We start from the raw sequence: 17,512 nt of genomic DNA, 5'->3' as shown, positions 1-17,512 counted from the left end.
GTGATGTCACAAGTATTGACGTATTAAAAAGAATCCCCGCCCATTTATGTAAATCATGTAAATAAGCCAATCAGAGCAGAGCTTATTTACACATACTGGTCTTTAAGGCATGGAACAACAAACAGCCTGATAAATTCTACAAAAACATCAGAATTAGTGTGTTTAAGAAGTAAAAAGTAGGATACGGGCCCTTTAACCTCTTGACCCCTTTACGCAGAAAGGCCTTTCTTACACACTGAGGTGTATTACTCAGTAACCACAGGTACGAGTGGGCTATTCTCTGATAATAGAATATGTGATTACACTTTCGGCCTGATTCTAAAGCGAATAACCATCGTATAGCCATTCATTTAAGCAGATTTCATGGAGTCCCACAGGGTTCTATTGTAGGGCCTACTAGGGCAACTAATGTAAATCATGGCAGTAGTGAAGTGTGGGCTTACATACAGATGTTAAATGGTTTACAGTGTCCAGGACTGTCACCTGTGGCCCCTTAAAAGAGACTGTAATGCCATTGCTTTTTGGTCTCCACTAGAGGGCAGCATCCTCTAGTTATTGGCATTAAGAGTAGCATTAGTTTCTCCTGCTTCTGTTGGAGTAACTGTCTCTACTGTCCAGAGAGGAAGACTTTCTTCTAGATTCTGGAGGAGGAGCATTGCTGTGAGGATTTGATTGCATTCAGGAACAAGAGCGTTAGTGAGGTCAGGATGTTGGAGGATTGAACCACCCCACCTCATCATCCCTAACTCCTTAACTCTGGATGGAGCTCCTCCACCATCATTCCTGAGAACACAGTTCTTCCACTGCTCCACAGCTCCTCAATGCTGGGGGGCTTTACACCCCTTTATAGCCCACGCCTGGCATTAGTAGACAGCATGGAGCCAATAGGTTCACAGCTCCACAGGAACTAGATAATGTGTGTGTGTGTGTGTGTGTGTGTGTGTGTGTGTGTGTATGCATGTGCACATCTGTCAGCAGTAAGCACTTAAAAAGTAGCTGAATGCGTTCTTTAGAAATGGTGTCCACAAACATTTGGACATACAGCAGATATGTATATATAAGAGGTGGAGATGGAGAAGATCTCATTGCTCCACCTCACTGATTATTTATGTGCCTGGCCCAGATGAAAACTGCCAGCCGTTTCACACCGCTGGGGTCACATCTGCATCGGGCAGAGAGTCACGCCTCGACTCATCGTGCAAAGGGATCATTATTGCAGCGGGAGGCAGAGAGAGAGAGAGAGAGAGAGAGAGAGAGAGAGAGAGAGAGAGAGAGGGTAGTTAATGATGGGGAAGGCAGTGCAGTATTAGGCCCTGGCTACCTGCGAGGCACTCCGTGTAGGCTATAATCAGACGGCGGCAGCAGGAGGCCACGGTGCGCAGAATTACAGAGAACTGCTCGGGCATAAAAACGTCCACCTGCATGTGGACTCATGTGGACGGGGTAGACTGATAGCAGGGCTTTTATCAGGGCCGTTTTGAGACCCTGCAGGGGGGCAATGAAAGTGGCTTGTTTATGATTTATGAAAAATGTAAAGCTGTCGCGGTGAAAAGCAGTATAATGAACTTTAAATGCAGCTCTGGGACCCGCAACAGTTTTAACGTTATAAAAGGGCCGTTATTACAGAATTATTAAAAAGGAATTATTAAAGGGGAAGTCTATAGGTTTATCAAAACTCTCTACATAATTCAGTGCGTGAGATCAACACAATTAAAGTTGGGGTTTGGTGTGAAAATGTGGTCCATTGTAGAAAAACATGACGTAGATTTCTTTACAGTGGTGGTGAATGGAACCAGGCGTCGGTCGCCATGACTACAATACAGTCAAAGCCATTTTTTTTACTATCCAAACCCACCAGACAAGCTCCACATGTCTTCCGGCCTAAAATGAGATTCATACGGGATGATGACAATGGTCAAATAGTGGCAAATCTCTTTGGGGTTTCTGTGGGTACTATGTTTTGCCGCACTACACCCTGCATGTAGCACGTATCCCTCCACCATTGTAATAATATGTGATATTTAAAGCAGTTTTTTGATTTTAGATGTGGTTGGGAATAACTTTGGACCTTTTAACCCCCCCCCCCACACACACACACACACACATACACACACATATGCTCACTCTCGCATCATTTCATTCTCACGCTCAAGCTGGGGTGTCCAAACTTTTGACTGCCGCTGTATCTCTAACACGATTAATCCGCGTTAAATCTCCCTCCAATTTCAGCACTGACGTCACCAGTTCACATTCAAATTCACCAAAACATCCGCCTCCTCATTTGCATGCGGTCTCCATGGCAACCAGGGCTGTGGATGTTGTGGTCTCCAGCGGCGCTTGTTTAACTTGGCTGAAGAATTCGCTGCCTGGGTCAGACTAGGAGACAGGGAGACAGGGAGACAGTGAGACAGTGAGACAGGGAGACAGTGAGACAGGGAGACAGTGAGACAGGGAGACAGTGAGACAGGGAGACAGGGAGACAGCGTCCTGTCTGCTGAAGCTGGGTCTGAGCTGAGGAGGAAGGAGGTGGAGCTGGGGCAGCAGGGAGGCAGGCTGAGAGGAACGAGGAACCAGCGTGGGAAACACAGCAGCAGCAGCAGCAGCAGCAGCAGCAGCACCGGGCTAAACTGTACCGAGTGGGGCTATGATCTCCGGAAAAGCCTTCCTGCTGCCTGGCTGGTGAGTACAGCTCTCTAACACCAGCTAACCAGGCTAGCCATAGCTAAATCCTGCCAGCTGTGGACCAAGCTGACCCACAAGCTGCTGCTGTCCACTTGCTGATGCTTTACGTTGATAAAAGTCAGATCAAACGTGCAGTTATTGCCACATGATTGTGTCATTTATTAAATATAGATATGCATAATACACAGTACAGCAGATCCACACCTCCCTTAGTGCTCTGGAGTAAACCTAAAGGCCTGATGAAACTTCTAGAAGGTCACTGACTTGACCTGCTCTTCCATTAAAAGTTCAGTCCAATACACTGAGGTCCAATCAGCAATCAATGCGGATCAATCAATGAGTGATTTGTTATTTGATGAATTTTATTTGAGCTCATTTATTCAATTCTGCTGTGCTGGCTCAGCTCCTGGACTGCCTTACTGTTACTTAACGAGCTGTGATTGCTTATTTTACACTAAAATGATGCAAAATGAGAAGATTAGGGGCCAAAACACTTCAGTCCTGTATGCCAGGTGGACTGAGGACGTCCACTGTAGAGACAAAAGGACGTTTATGGATTATTTTATTAGATATCTTTCTATTTCTATGCATTTCTATTCATCTTTGACTGCTAGAGATGGTACGATCTTCAATTCTTCAATAATCTGAGTACGGTTCGACCCTAAATGACCCACTGAAGGAAAAAATTCCCCGCTTATGGCATTTGTGGTCATCGTCATAATTCAGTTTGACCATTTTAAAGCTAAATATTCTCATTTTACACTGCTTTAGCTTAAGAATGAATGAAAACCAGCGTATTAATTATGCATAAACAGCAGTTCAGCCCCTAAAACCTAAAAATAACAGTGGGCGGGGCAAAACTTATGTGTATGCATTATTAATATTATTAATATGCTTGTTTTTGTGACATTGTTTTTGTTTTTACAGCATATATGGACGGTACAGGTTGGGGAGGGAAGGGTATACTTTCTTAAATTTTAATAAAAACAACGAAATATTAAAAGGGAAGAAAATAATACATTCAAGCCCTTCAGACTTTAGGCTTATTAATCATTACAGACCAATGATAAGCTCAAGCTTTTAATATGTGTGTGTGTGTGTGTGTGTGTGTGTGCGTGTGATATACGGTGACGCAGTGCCCGCAGGTCGTCTGAAGTGTGAAGGCTGTGGACAAGAAAAGCAGGATGGTAAAACAGGGAGCTCGCCGCTCCTCGTCCCGTCTGTCCAAGCGTACCTCACACATCTCCAGCTTTAGAGAGCTCTCTCTGCTGGAGCGGGACAGGGAGACCCCCCCTGTCCAGGGGCCCGAGCACCCTTCCGTCCAGCCTCAGACAGAGCCGCCAATGTCGGGCAAGAGTCCAGGCCGCTTCCCAGACAGTGTCTACCTCCACGCTGCTGCCATCTTCCAGAACGCGCACCAGGAGAAAGCTGCTGCTCACCGGCTGATCAGCTACGGGAAGAGGACAGGGGTCAGGCTGCCGGAGGTTAAGGACGTGGTGTCGCAGCGGACGGCCTACGAGCTGGCCTTCAACTCGCTGAAATGTAAGGGAGTGGCGATGGTTTAATAAGGGTGATGATTCATGGGCTGCCTCCAAAGAGCTGAGCAGTGCTGTTGATTATATATTTATGTATGTCCACAAACTTTTGGACATGTAGTGCATATATATATATATATATATGTCCTAAAGTTTGTGGACACCCCTTCTAATGAATGCATTTAGCTATGTTAAGTTGCACTGGTTACTGACACAGATGTGCAAATGCACCCACACACACACACACACACACACACACACAGCCAGCTTGTCTAGTCACTGTAGAGAAGTACTGCCAATAGAATAGGACCCCCTTAGCATTCATTGTATCATGACCACAGTTTACCGTCTTCCACTTGCATGACGATGCACCATGTCACGTCTGGTCTCCCGTTCCTCCGTGTTCTTCAGTGGACCACGCAGTTGTGTTGGCTCCTTTTTAAAGGTCACAGAAACCCAGCCCTGGCCCTCGGGCATTCTCAGCAGTGGGAATGAAGGTCAGCCTGGACTGGACTGTCTGTTTGTGTGAGCAGGACAGATTGCGGTGAGTGTCACTGGGAGGCTGAATTGAGCTCTGATAAGTTGATCGAGGGGAGGAAGGTAAAAGGCCGCCGTGCCTAGGAGGGATCCCGCTACCCACAATGCAGTAAATCAATTGGGCCAATCATCTGCTGTCTGAGCAGCCTGAGAGGCAGTCGGGGGTTCTGGAACAGCAGAGGAGTGGTAACCACGGAGATAAGCGAGATTAGTAGAGGATGTGGCGGCGAGGCTGATGGATAGGGGCATTGATCTCTGCTCCTCGACTCGAGGAAGAACACCAAGGATTTACACTAAGCCTACGTTTCCCAGAGTGCCTTTCTGCCCCCGCTTGCGGCAAGCATCCCCTGACATGATAATTCCTGCAGTTGTACGTAGATGTGACTTCTTTAAAGTTCTGCTCACAGCCGTTTGTTCAAAAACAGTATCAAAAAAGTAGTATTTGACAAAAGTATTGGGACACCTGCTCATTCATTGTCTCTTCTGAAATTAAGGGGATTAAAAGAGTTGATCCTGCTTCTGTCGGAGTAACTGTCTCTACTGTCCAGAGAAGAAGACTTTCTACTAGATTTTGAGGAGGAGGAGCATTGCTGTGAGAATTTGACTGCATTCAGCAACAAGGGAGCAGTCACATTAGTGAGGTCAGGATGTTGGATGATTGATCACCACCCCACCTCATCATCCCCAACTCATCCCAAAAGTACTGGATGGAGCTCCTCCACCATCATTCCAGAGAACACAGTTCTTCCACTGCTCCACAGCTCAATGCTGGGGGGCTTTATACCCCTCTAGTCCACGCCTGGCATTATTAGGCAGCATGGAGCCAATAGGGTCATGATGTTGATCTGCTCCAGAGAGTCCTATTCTATTGGCAGTACTTCTTCTCTACAGGGACTAGACAAGCTGTGTGTGTATTTGCACATCTGTGTCAGCAATGGATGCAACTTAAAGTAGCTGAATGCATTTATTAGAAGAGGTGTCCACAAGTATTTGGACATGTAGGGCATTTGAGGCATTTTTGCATCACAAAAGTGTGTGTGTGTGTGTGTGTGTGTCTGTGTGTGGCTGGGGAATGACTGGACTGGTATCGATTGGGGTGTGTTGCCTTCGAGATCTTGTTCCAGCCTGAACACATTTAAATGAGCAGACACACCTGGGATCGCAGCCTAATCACCTCTGTATCTGCAGCAAGGCGGGACCACGCTCTGGAATCGATACAACACACACACACATTACCATGCACTTCACACAGCCACATAAAGCACTGGTGCCCTAATACACATATGCACATCACACACACACACACACACACGGCCCTCAGCAGCAGGGGAATGACAATGATCTGAAATGGAAGTGAGGCAGATTGCTTTCAGAAATGCCTGCGAGGCAAATCAGATGTGCTGAAGGAGGCGGCGAGCTCATTCATCACATGATTATCACTCTTATGTGTCGTCCTCTGCACACACACACACACACACACACACACAGACACACACACAGATAGAGGACAGAGAGGACCATGGTTGTGTGTGCAGCATGGACAAGATAGTGTATAGTCATTGTGTTGATAGATATGAAAGTTACAGGGCTGTATTAAAGGGCTCGTACCGCTGGCTAAACACACCAGTCACCTCCAGAGCCCACACAGAGCACATCGTCACACCCTCGTATCTCCAGAACAGCAGCTTTACAGGATGAGGGAAAGCCTGCTTATCATTTTGGAGCATTTCTGTTGGGCCGTTCTTCATGAAATTCTGATACAGTTTAAAGATCAACTGCAGGAGATACAAGCTTTTTGCAGGACATTGTTGATATGTGGAAACTAATGTGTGGAGTGTACTGATGTTGGGTTACAAAATCCAACACATTTACATATATCTGGCTGTTGCGGCTTATAGACGTTTAGCCCCGCCCACTGCTTATGAAGCGATTAAGGCGCAGTAGAGGGCAGCCAATCAGAACCAGGTTGATTTGCCCCTCAATAAGAATCCAGGTAGAAATATCACCAATAACCACCACCTCTCTCTCTCTCTCTCTCTCTCTCCAACACACACACACACACACACACACACACACTCTCACTCTATCTCTCTCTATCTCTCTCTCCCTTGTTCTCTCTCTCTCTCTCTCCCTCTCTCTCTCTGTCGCTTCATCGCTCACTTTCTCACTTTCATTACTGACTCTAGTCATGCCTGCCTCTCCCACCCCAGCCCCCGCTCCTGCCATCCATCCATCCATTCATCCATCCGTCTGTCCGTCTGTCTGTCAGTCAGTCTGCTGTCCTCACTGCTCCCTCCCACCCACTCAGCTTCCCTATCTCCAGCGTCTTCATCCTCCGTGTCCTTGGTCGGTGTTGGAGTGGGTGGTGTTCAGGGCTGAGTGTTGGGGTTCTTGGGCGAGGATTGCTCCCTCAGCTCACATTACAGTAAATTACATTACATGCAAATGAGCGCAGGTGTGAATCAAAGGGGCGGCGATTCGATCGGCCGGACGACCTTGCCGGCTGGCCGGTTAAATCCCAAAGGGGCGATAGCTTTCTCTGCCTGCTCATTGGCTGGGAGGGTCTGATTAGCTGGATTAATAGCGATGGGCCTGTGGATGATCTCGTGAGGCCTCCTGAAGTCATCCACTTTGATACACTCAGTTCGAGGGAACATGTCCCAATACTTTTGTCCATATAGCGTATATTTAAGGACCTCAGCACGTCGCTTGCAGTTGCGTGTTTTTACCAGAGAAGGCTTCAGATGTACATAGTCCAGCTCTCTGCGATGTGATTGGCCGGGAGATGAGTTACCTCCTGCAGGTGTGAAGCCTTCGCTTACGTCCTGATTGGCTTAAGCGTTTCAATTAGGAGCGTTATCAGGGATTCCCCTGCTGTTTCTCCGGGCAGATGTTGGTGGATGATCTCAGGCCTCTGTTTGAGAGCGGGTAAAGGGCTCGGGCTGGACGACTGCCTGCTCCTAACTAGAGGGGAGAAAAGAAGGGGAGCTTTATGGCCACCCTGCCCTTGAGCAGAACAATGGTATCTTAGCCTGGACCACTTCAGTAAATATCAGCCTGATGGTGATGTATAATACCTGACCCCTCTAAACAAGCTGATTAAAAGTCTTGGCCAGAACGGGCCGGGAATTCACTGCCTCCGCCAGTGTGTGTGTGTGTGTTGTGAGTGATATAGCGTGAGAGAGAGAAGGCGATTGCACGGTTGTCACTTGATACGATGATACAGAGAGAATGTATGTGGGTGGTGTAGACGTAGTAGACCCTAGTGTAGTGTGTGTGTGTGTGTGTGTGTGTGTGTGTGTGTTAGTGTGTGTGTGTAATGAGCTCTCGGAGATAAAAGAGAGTAATGGAATCCAGTCGATTGTATTCATCTGTCACCTACTTTTTTTTTCACTTGCGTTTTTTTTCCTTCCCCTCGTCCATCACTGACCTGTCCAGCGCTGCAGAACTCCGTCCGGCTCAGATGATGTCATACGGCCCCGCCCTGTTCACGCTCTCACTGTCTCAATGCTTTCAAAGCAAATATATACAGTACATCTACACTACATGTCCAAAAAATTGTGGACACCCCTTCTAATAAATGCATTCAGCTACTTTTAGCTGCACCCATTGCTGAGACGGCTCGTCTAGACCCTGTAGAGAAGAAGTACTGCCAATAGAATAGGACTCTCTGGAGCAGATCAACATCATGACCCTATTGGCTCCATGCTGCCTAATAATGCCAGGTGTGGAGTAGAGGAGTATAAAGCCCTCCAGCATTGAGCTGTGGAGCAGTGGAGGAACTGTGTTCTCTGGAATGATGGTGGAGGAGCTCCATCCAGTAATTTTGGTATCCGTGGAATCCATGTGTGAAATGCTCTCTGTGCCACTGGCTGCCACACAACCCCTGTGCTTAACAGTTGGCGAGGTGTTCTTTTCATGAAACTTGCTTAATGCTGCAGGACAGGTCTGTTGGACGTCATCAGGCCACAGGACTTGCTTCCTTTGAAAACGTCTGACACTGAATGTTATGCTGAGGACGCAAGAAAGGGTTACGTCTGATGGCTCCAGCATGAAGGTCACCACCACTCCAGTGCTTCACCACTCTGCAGTCAAACAGGGGTTCTGATTTGCCCTCATTGAATATAGTTAGATGGTCATTCTTTAGAAAGCAAGTCACAAGCACACAGTACGTTCTGTTGACCTTGCTGGGCTGGAAATAATTAGCCCTAGTGGAGGTCAATAATTAGCCCAGAGCCCTGACATTGTTAATACTTGACATGCAGTACAGCGATTAGCCTGAAGCTCCACAGAAAAGGAGTACCGAGGGAGGGTGAGGAGCAGCGTGGGTTGATAATGAGTAGCTGAATGCCTTTCTGTTCTACAGACAGTAAGGCTGGATCCACGCTATAGCTCACACACATTAGCCATCCACATATACAGCACTTACAGCCGGCCAGCAATCGCTAAGCTAACAGATAAATACTTTAATGAGCTTCTACTTTGTGTAACACAGCTTGTCTAGTTCCTGTAGAGAAGAAGTACTGCCAATAGAATAGGACTCTCTGGAGCAGATCAACATCATGACCCTATCGGCTCCATGCTGCCTAATAATGCCAGGCGTGGACTAGAGGGGTATAAAGCCCCCCAGCATTGAGGAGCTGTGGAGCAGTGGAAGAACTGTGTTCTCTGGAATGATGGTGGGGTGGTGATCAATCATCCAACATCCTCACCAACACTCTTGTCCTTGGACAGTTGAGACAGCATAAGCTCTTTTTAATACCCTTGATTTCCAAAGAAACAATGAATGAGCAAGTGTCCCAATACTTTTGTCAATATACTCTATTGTTTATTAATTAGTGTTCATTTTTACAGATCTTGTCAGCACCACAGGAGCCTTCATTACAGATGCTAAATTTTGAGTGGCCCAGCTGTCTAAGCGTAGGGTCAGGTTCAATCCGCAGTGATGCCACAGCCATCCGTCAGTGACCAGGACTCCCAGAGAGCATAACTGTCCTCTCTTTGACTCTGGGTGGGTAGGACAGGTCCTCCCTCTCCCCCATCACTCAGCATGGACGTCTCTGTTAGCTGATGTAACAGAATTAGCCGTTAGCATTCTTTGATGAAGTGTGGCTAACTGTATGGCTAACTGTTCCCTCCGGTCAGTCTTCACTGTGTTGGATTGTGGTCCTAGAGTTAATCTGTCAGATGTGTTCTCAGGTCTCAGTCTGCAGAGGGGTTGAGGACCTCTGGCTGATTCAGTAGGAGGGATTGAGGTGTGTGTATCATTGGGGTGTGTGTGTGTGTGTGATTGGGGTGTGTTGGGTTCAGCCATTGGTGCGGTAATGAGAGTGGGGTTAATGGTGCTGGGTGACGAACCTGTTGGCTTCCACCCAAAGCAATGTTTCAACCCAGCTCTGTGTGTGTGTGTGTGTGTGTGTGTGTGTGGGTTAGGGATCAGGGCTGTCTGTGTTCAGTGTACAAAGTGAATTTATGACAGTGTACTTTGTACAGCGTTGCGCTTAAACACACACACACACACACAGATGATCGTGATGCGTGCTTGTCCCAGCAGATAAACGATGTGTTAGTGGTTGTCGTGGCAACCTTTCCTACATTGTGTCACCCTTCAGTGATGGACAGCGTGCTGGAGCACAGCTGTCAATCAAGATAAGAGCCTTATCTATAAACACACACAACACACACACACACACACATTGCATACAGCGAGATACTGTGTGTGTGTGTGTGTCCCAGATGAACAGGTGGATCCAAATTCAGATGGAGACCTCCCAGATGTGATAGCTCGCTCTCTCTCACCCTCTCTCTCTCTCTTACTCTTTCTTTCTCACACACTCTCTCACCCTCTCTCACCCCCTCTCTCTCTGCCTGTCTCTCTTTCTTTTTCATCTGACTGTAACTCTGTCCCCATTCCCTCTCTCTCTCTCTCTCTCTCTCCCTCTCTCTCTCTCTCTCTCTCTCTCTCTCTCTCTCTCTCTCATTCTTCTGTCACGTCCAGGTAGCGTAGCCAGTGTTCCTCTTCCAGCCGGATCTGTAGGGGCATCAGGTGCTTTGCTCTCGTTCTGGGTCCTTCCACTTGTTTGTGAAGGCAGTGAGCTCTTCTCTGAACTCTCTGGACCTTGGCAGACTCTTCAACTGCTGTAGATTATCGCTGACCCGTGGGCTGGGTTGTTGCAGTACCGTAGTCAATAACCCACCTGCTCCACAAACAGCACTGTGGATATAGCCCAGCCAAATGACCCAGCAGCACCTCCAGCCTGCAGCTTATAGAGTGTTCAGTAACAGAAACTGACCGAACATAATTTAATCTAACCTTCTAATCTCCCGCAGATCAAGAGCTATTGGAGGACATCATGATTGACAGCTGCTTCTACCTGTCCCAGCCCATGGTGAGTGTGGAAAGCCCTAAATGTCTAAAATGCCTTTGTAAAGCTCATATAACTACATCAATCAATATCTGGCTAGCTATCTATACATCAAGCTGTCCAGAAGCTAGCAGCGATCTCCGGTGATGCCACAGCCATCCATCAGTGACTGGGAGCCCCAGAGCATAACTGTGGGTAGGATGATCCTCCCTCACCCCCATCACTCAGCATGGGTGATGCTAGCCAGCATGGCTATCAGACAGCAGTTAGCATTCTCCTTCAAGTGTGTTGCGCTCCAGTGGCAGTCTCAAAAAGGAAAAGATCACTTGTCTCGGAGGAAGACCATGCTAATCCTCACCAGTCCAGCACTAGCTAGTACTAGCTAGTTGTGTGTAGTAACATACTTCCACCAGAGAGGGCCACCAAATCACCACATTTGCATAGTACTGCTCTCAGGGGAGTCCTAGGCAGTGGGAGGGGTTGGGAATGACTAAATTGGGGAAAATCAAATCTTGGAGAGGAGTGTGCTGGTTCAGAGAAGTTTAATAATAAAGCAGATGCCACGCACACACACACGCACACACACACACACACACACACACACACTGTGCTCAGACTGCGGAATGAAGCCTCAACAGTATTTTATTGTTGAGTTATTTCTGCTGCCATGACTTTGACTTCATAACCTATTAATCTTCCATTTGACTCACAGTTAATCACAGGACTGCGTTTTTATCTGCTCGCCAAAAATCCATCTGGCGTTATTAATCATTATAGTTTGTGTGTGTGTGCTTACACGAGGTGTGTGTTGTATGTGTGTGTGTGTTTTAAAGGGCTAATGAATGATTGGTGGCCTCCAGCAGCAGTTGAGTCAGTCAGGGGTAGGAAGATTCCTAATGGAGTCATAATGGTGCTGAACACACCGTGTTTAGCCTTGCTTTTGAGCTCCTGGAGCTGGGGGCTTTAACTCATGACCAGCTGCAGCGATGCCCACCCCAGCCCCCCACCTTCTACTGCACTTTTAACTTAGCTAAACCCTAACCCTAAACCTAACCCTAACTTTAAACCCTAATTCTAACCCTAAACCCAAACCCTAGCCCTAACCCCTAACCCTAAACCCAACCCTAACTTTAAACCCTAATTCTGACCCTAAACCCAAACCCAAACCCTAGCCCTAACCCTTAAACTTAAACCTAACCCTATTTCTAACCTTAAACCCAAACCCTAGCTCTAACCCTAACTTTAAACCCTAACTCTAACCCTAAACCCAAACCTTATCCCTAACCCCTAACACTAACTTTAAACCCTAACTCTAACCCTAAACCCAAACCCTAGCCTTAAGCCCTAAACCTAAACCTAACCCTAACTTTAAACCCTAATTCTAACCCTAAACCCGAACCCTAGTCTTAACCACTAAACCTAACCCTAACTTTAAAGCCTATACATTAACCCTAAACCTAAACACTATCCCTAAACCCTAAGCCTAAAACTCTAAAACCTAAACTGTAACTCTAACCTTAAACAGTAAACTCTCAAATGTAATCCTAATTCTAACCCTAAAGCCTAACCCTAAACGTTATCTAACTTTAAACTCTAACCCTAACCTTAAACATTAAGTCTAAAACTCTAAAGACTAAATTCCCAACCTTAGCCCTAACTCCCTACCCTAACCCTAATATCGAAACTCTAAACCCCAAACCTAAAAACCTTCTATGTATTTAATCAGCTCAGGTGTGTGTGTAGGTGTGTGTGTGTGGTTTGTCTACTGATGTGTAATCACTGTTTTATAGTGTGTAAATGTGATGCTGTGATTTGGTGTTCTACATCATGTGTGTGTTATAACATGCTGTTCAGTGCTGGTTTAGAATGTGGTTCTCCCGCTGGTGAAACGGAGCTTTCCACCACAGTTTCTGTTCTAATCTGCTGTACGGCTAAATAGCACACCTATTCACTGCTGAGGGCTGGGAATAATGTCTAGAGGACATCTAGAGGACATCTAGAGGGCACTTTGCTGGAGCACTTTGCTGGAGCACAGCGGTAAAAACAAAGGATCAGTCTCTAAACAGCTGAAAATATGCTTGTGTCGGCCCATGTTCGGATCCACTGGATCAGAACGGGACGTCCCTGTTAATGAGTGTAGCTGGGTGGGTGTTATATCAACTACAGAGCAGAGGTGTGAATGGAGATGAGGGGCTAAATTTAAGTCATGTGATGTCCATGTGTGAGGTAATCGATGACGATTGAGCAGAGGGGTTTGTGTGTCCGATACATGACTCATACGTGGTCATACTACACTGTCCGAGCCTCATTAGAAATATCCACACGTCCACTGGAGATGGATCGTACCGATAAATGAATAGACATAAAAGCTCAGGCTATTCCAGCCCTGGTCTGACATTAATATGTGTCACTGACACTAACGATTATTATTGACTTGCACTAATTAGCTTTTCAGTAATAAATCATTTCTTAGAAGAGGTTTAACGTCAATATTTCCCCGCCATCACATCTCAAAACACGTCTTAGAGCCTCATATCCTACATTTTACTCATTTTTCTTTTTCTTCAAGCTCTACAAGGAACAGACTCATATACTTTTATTATATTAAACATATGGGTACTGTATCTCAATCTAACTCAATTAAAGAGCTGAAACTGTACTATAGTGAAAGTATGGTACTGTATCTCAATCTAACTCAATTAAAGAGCTGAAACTGTACTATAGTGAAAGTATGGTACTGTATCTCAATCTAACTCAATTAAAGAGCTGAAACTGTACTATAGTGAAAGTATGGTACTGTACCCCAATCTAACTCAATTAAAGAGCTGAAACTGTACTATAGTGAAAGTATGGTACTGTATCCCAATCTAACTCAATTAAAGAGCTGAAACTGTACTATAGTAAAAGTATGGTACCGTATCCCAATCTAACTCAATTAAAGAGATGAAACTGTACTATAGTGAAAGTATGGTACCGTATTCCAATCTAACTCAATTAAAGAGATGAAACTGTACTATAGTGAAAGTATGGTACCGTATCCCAATCTAACTCAATTAAAGAGCTGAAACTGTACTATAGTGAAAGTATGGTACCGTATCCCAATCTAACTCAATTAAAGAGCTGAAACTGTACTATAGTGAAAGTATGGTACTGTATCCCAATCTAACTCAATTAAAGAGCTGAAACTGTACTATAGTGAAAGTATGGTACTGTATCCCAATATAACTCAATTAAAGAGATGAAACTGTACTATAGTGAAAGTATGGTACTGTATCCCAATCTAACTCAATTAAAGAGCTGAAACTGTACTATAGTGAAAGTATGGTACTGTATCCCAATCTAACTCAATTAAAGAGCTGAAACTGTACTATAGTGAAAGTATGGTACTGTATCCCAATCTAACTCAATTAAAAGAGCTGAAACTGTACTATAGTGAAAGTATGGTACTGTATCTCAATCTAACTCAATTAAAGAGCTGAAACTGTACTATAGTGAAAGTATGGTACTGTATCTCAATCTAACTCAATTAAAAGAGCTGAAACTGTACTATAGTGAAAGTATGGTACTGTATCTCAATCTAACTCAATTAAAGAGCTGAAACTGTACTATAGTGAAAGTATGGTACTGTATCTCAATCTAACTCAATTAAAAGAGCTGAAACTGTACTATAGTGAAAGTATGGTACTGTATCTCAATCTAACTCAATTAAAGAGCTGAAACTGAGCTGAATCTCCACCACATTTTTGAGTGACAGCGCTGGAGGTTTCATGATGAAGGTGCTAATGATGAAGTCAGCTCACAGTCATGATTCAGGACACTGCAGACGCAGAGCCATGTGAGGCACACACGTGACCACCTGCCAGAGGACATACAGGGGTGCTTCAGTCAGGAGGAATATGATATGTAGAGGAATGATCAGAGTTGATGTAATGATCTGACGCCCAGCGGGATGATCGGAGCTCTGCAGGGAGGGAATTGATGCAGGGTGGTTAGCAGGGTGCAAGGCTTGGAAGCGTTCATATAGACACACACACACACACACATTGTAGAGATGATATATGGCCCCATAAAGGCTGAACGGGTAGTGGCAGCTTGTTACTCTGTATCCTGAGCAGAGCTGGGTGTAATTCTGCACCTCAGTACTGATTCTGACAGCTCTGATGTCAGTTGTGGACGCCCCTTCAAATGAATAAGCTGCACCCATTGCTGACACACATGTGCAAAAGCACACACACAGCTTGTCTAGTACCTGTAGAGAAGAAGTACTGCCAATAGAATAGGAAACATCATTATGATATCGGCTCCTTGCTGTCTAATAATGGCAGGCGTAGACTAGAGGGGTATAATAAAGCCCCCCAGCATTGAGGAGCTGTGGAGCAGTGGAAGAGCTGTGTTCTCTTGAATGATGGTGGTGGAGCTCCATCCAGTACTTTTGGGATGCGCTGGTGATCAGTCTTCCAACATCCTGACCTCACTAACGCTTTTGCCACTGAATGCAATCAAATCCTCACAGCAGTGCTGCTCCAAAATCAAGTAGAAATTCTTCTTCTCTGGACAGTAGAGACAGTTACTCCAACAGAAGCAGGAGAAACTCTTATAATACCCTTGATTTTATAAGAAACAGTGACTGAGCAGATGTCCCAATACTTTTGTCAATGGAGTCTTCTCTCAATTGTGTATAGAAATGTGAGTGTGTGTGTGAGAGTGAGTGTGTTTGCATTTGTGCAGTATAATGAGTCTCTGCAGGGCTCAGCCTGTTAGCTTAGCGCTTAGCCATGTCCCATCAGGGAACGCCGTTGCCGGGCGACACGCTGCATGGAGTCTCCGAGGCCCTTGCATTGACCTTGTTAGAGGACGAACGAGAACACAGTCGGAGGAGTGGAGGAGAGGAAACCCCCTCCAGTGTATCCAGTTCTGTCCTGCTCTTAAAGACCGCACCAGTGAGACCGGAAGATACCGGGCCGGTATCGCCCGCTGGGCTTCGGCCCGACTGAGAAGCTTAATGGTGTGGAGGCACAGAAAGTGACAGCGCTGTGCTACACCCGTAGTCTTCAACATATAGGCACTTTATGTCCAAATGTTTGTGGACACCCCATCTAATGAATGCATTCACCTACTTTAACTACTGTAACTAAGACCCCCAAAGTAAAGCACAGCCTCCAAACATGGTGGAGGTAGTTTCACACACTGCTACTGTAACTAAGACCCCCAAAGTAAAGCACAGCCTCCAAACATGGTGGAGGTAGTTTCACACACTGCTACTGTAACTAAGACCCCCAAAGTAAAGCACAGCCTCCAAACATGGTGGAGGTAGTTTTAGACCACCAAAGTAAACAGTGTTTATTTCCGTATCTCTCTTACTTTATGTTCAGCCCGAGGAGTTGATGAGTCTGGTGGCCGTCATGCTGTACGACTTCCAGGACAGGAGGTTCCTCCCCCGTGAAGGCGTGGACAATCAGACAGAGGAGGAGGCGGAGCCAGTCGTCAGAGAAGTGGAAGAATGCCTGCTCAGGTTAGCTAATCAGCAATCGGACGCTAGTTTTGATGTGTTGTGGTAAGGAGCGACAGCTGACAGGTGCTCTTTACACTGTATCAGAATTTCCTGAAGAATGGGCGCCCCCTGCAGTCCGCATCAGAAAGTGTAAGGCAAGCTCAAAGGCCAGCGTGCACCTCGGCTGGTGCTGTTCATACGACCTCTTGTTGTTTTTTAGGTTCAAGACGAAGCTGGCGGCCTCGTTAGCACGCTGCAGGATCAAGCATGACCTGCTGACCATCGACGGGATCCTGCCAGAAAGGGTTCGACAGAGGCAGGAGAGAGCCGCCAGCCTGCCGGTGTACGCCTGGGTTAACACATTTCGAACCAGGTATACACACACAGACACACACACCTTCTGAACTGAAAAAAAGCTAAATCCCTAAAAGTACAAAAGTATTGGGACACTCATTCACTGTGTCTTTAGAAATCAAGGGTATTAAAAAGAGCTGATCCTGCTTCTGTTGGAGTAACTGTCTCTACTGTCCAGATAAAAAGACTTTCTACTAGATTTTGGAACAGGAGCATTGCTGTGAGGATTTGATTGCATTCAGTGACCAGAGTGTTAGTGAGGTCAGGATGTTGGATTATTGATCACTTCCCCCAAAATGAGCTGTTTTTGTATACTGGCTGGACTGGGAAAAGTGAGGCTAGTTCGGTTTTACATGTTATGGGCCCTTTAAGGGTTAACTGGTGGACCTGGAGGTGTGTGTGTGTGTGTGTGTGTGTGTGTGTGTGTGTGTGTGTGAAGAATAGTTTATTGTTTTACTTTGCTGCTGGCATCCCATTAAGGCTGTTCTCCTATGTTTAACCTCTATTCCAGAATGACCAGTCTTATTTCAAACAGTCGTGTGTGTGTG

At 46.0% G+C, this 17,512-nt stretch overlaps 1 protein-coding gene across 1 annotated transcript in view; it reads left to right on the top strand.

Moving 5' to 3' along the window:
* Window positions 1-2,377: 2,377 nt before the first annotated feature.
* The window catches only part of LOC140574019 (putative methyltransferase NSUN7), a 28,296-nt gene continuing 13,161 nt past the window's right edge, over window positions 2,378-17,512 (top strand). The window contains exons 1-5 of the mRNA XM_072693701.1: window positions 2,378-2,679; window positions 3,819-4,224; window positions 11,085-11,143; window positions 16,492-16,631; window positions 16,831-16,983. Of these exons, the coding sequence (XP_072549802.1) occupies window positions 3,867-4,224; window positions 11,085-11,143; window positions 16,492-16,631; window positions 16,831-16,983 (710 nt within the window). The 5' untranslated portion in view covers window positions 2,378-2,679; window positions 3,819-3,866. The remainder of the gene's footprint in view (window positions 2,680-3,818; window positions 4,225-11,084; window positions 11,144-16,491; window positions 16,632-16,830; window positions 16,984-17,512) is intronic.

The sequence above is a fragment of the Salminus brasiliensis genome, chromosome 12 (genome assembly GCF_030463535.1).
Source record: "Salminus brasiliensis chromosome 12, fSalBra1.hap2, whole genome shotgun sequence".
Classification (NCBI taxonomy): Eukaryota; Metazoa; Chordata; class Actinopteri; order Characiformes; family Bryconidae; genus Salminus; species Salminus brasiliensis.
Note: the sequence above shows the minus strand (reverse complement) of the source record. Positions and strands in the feature narration are given on the sequence as shown.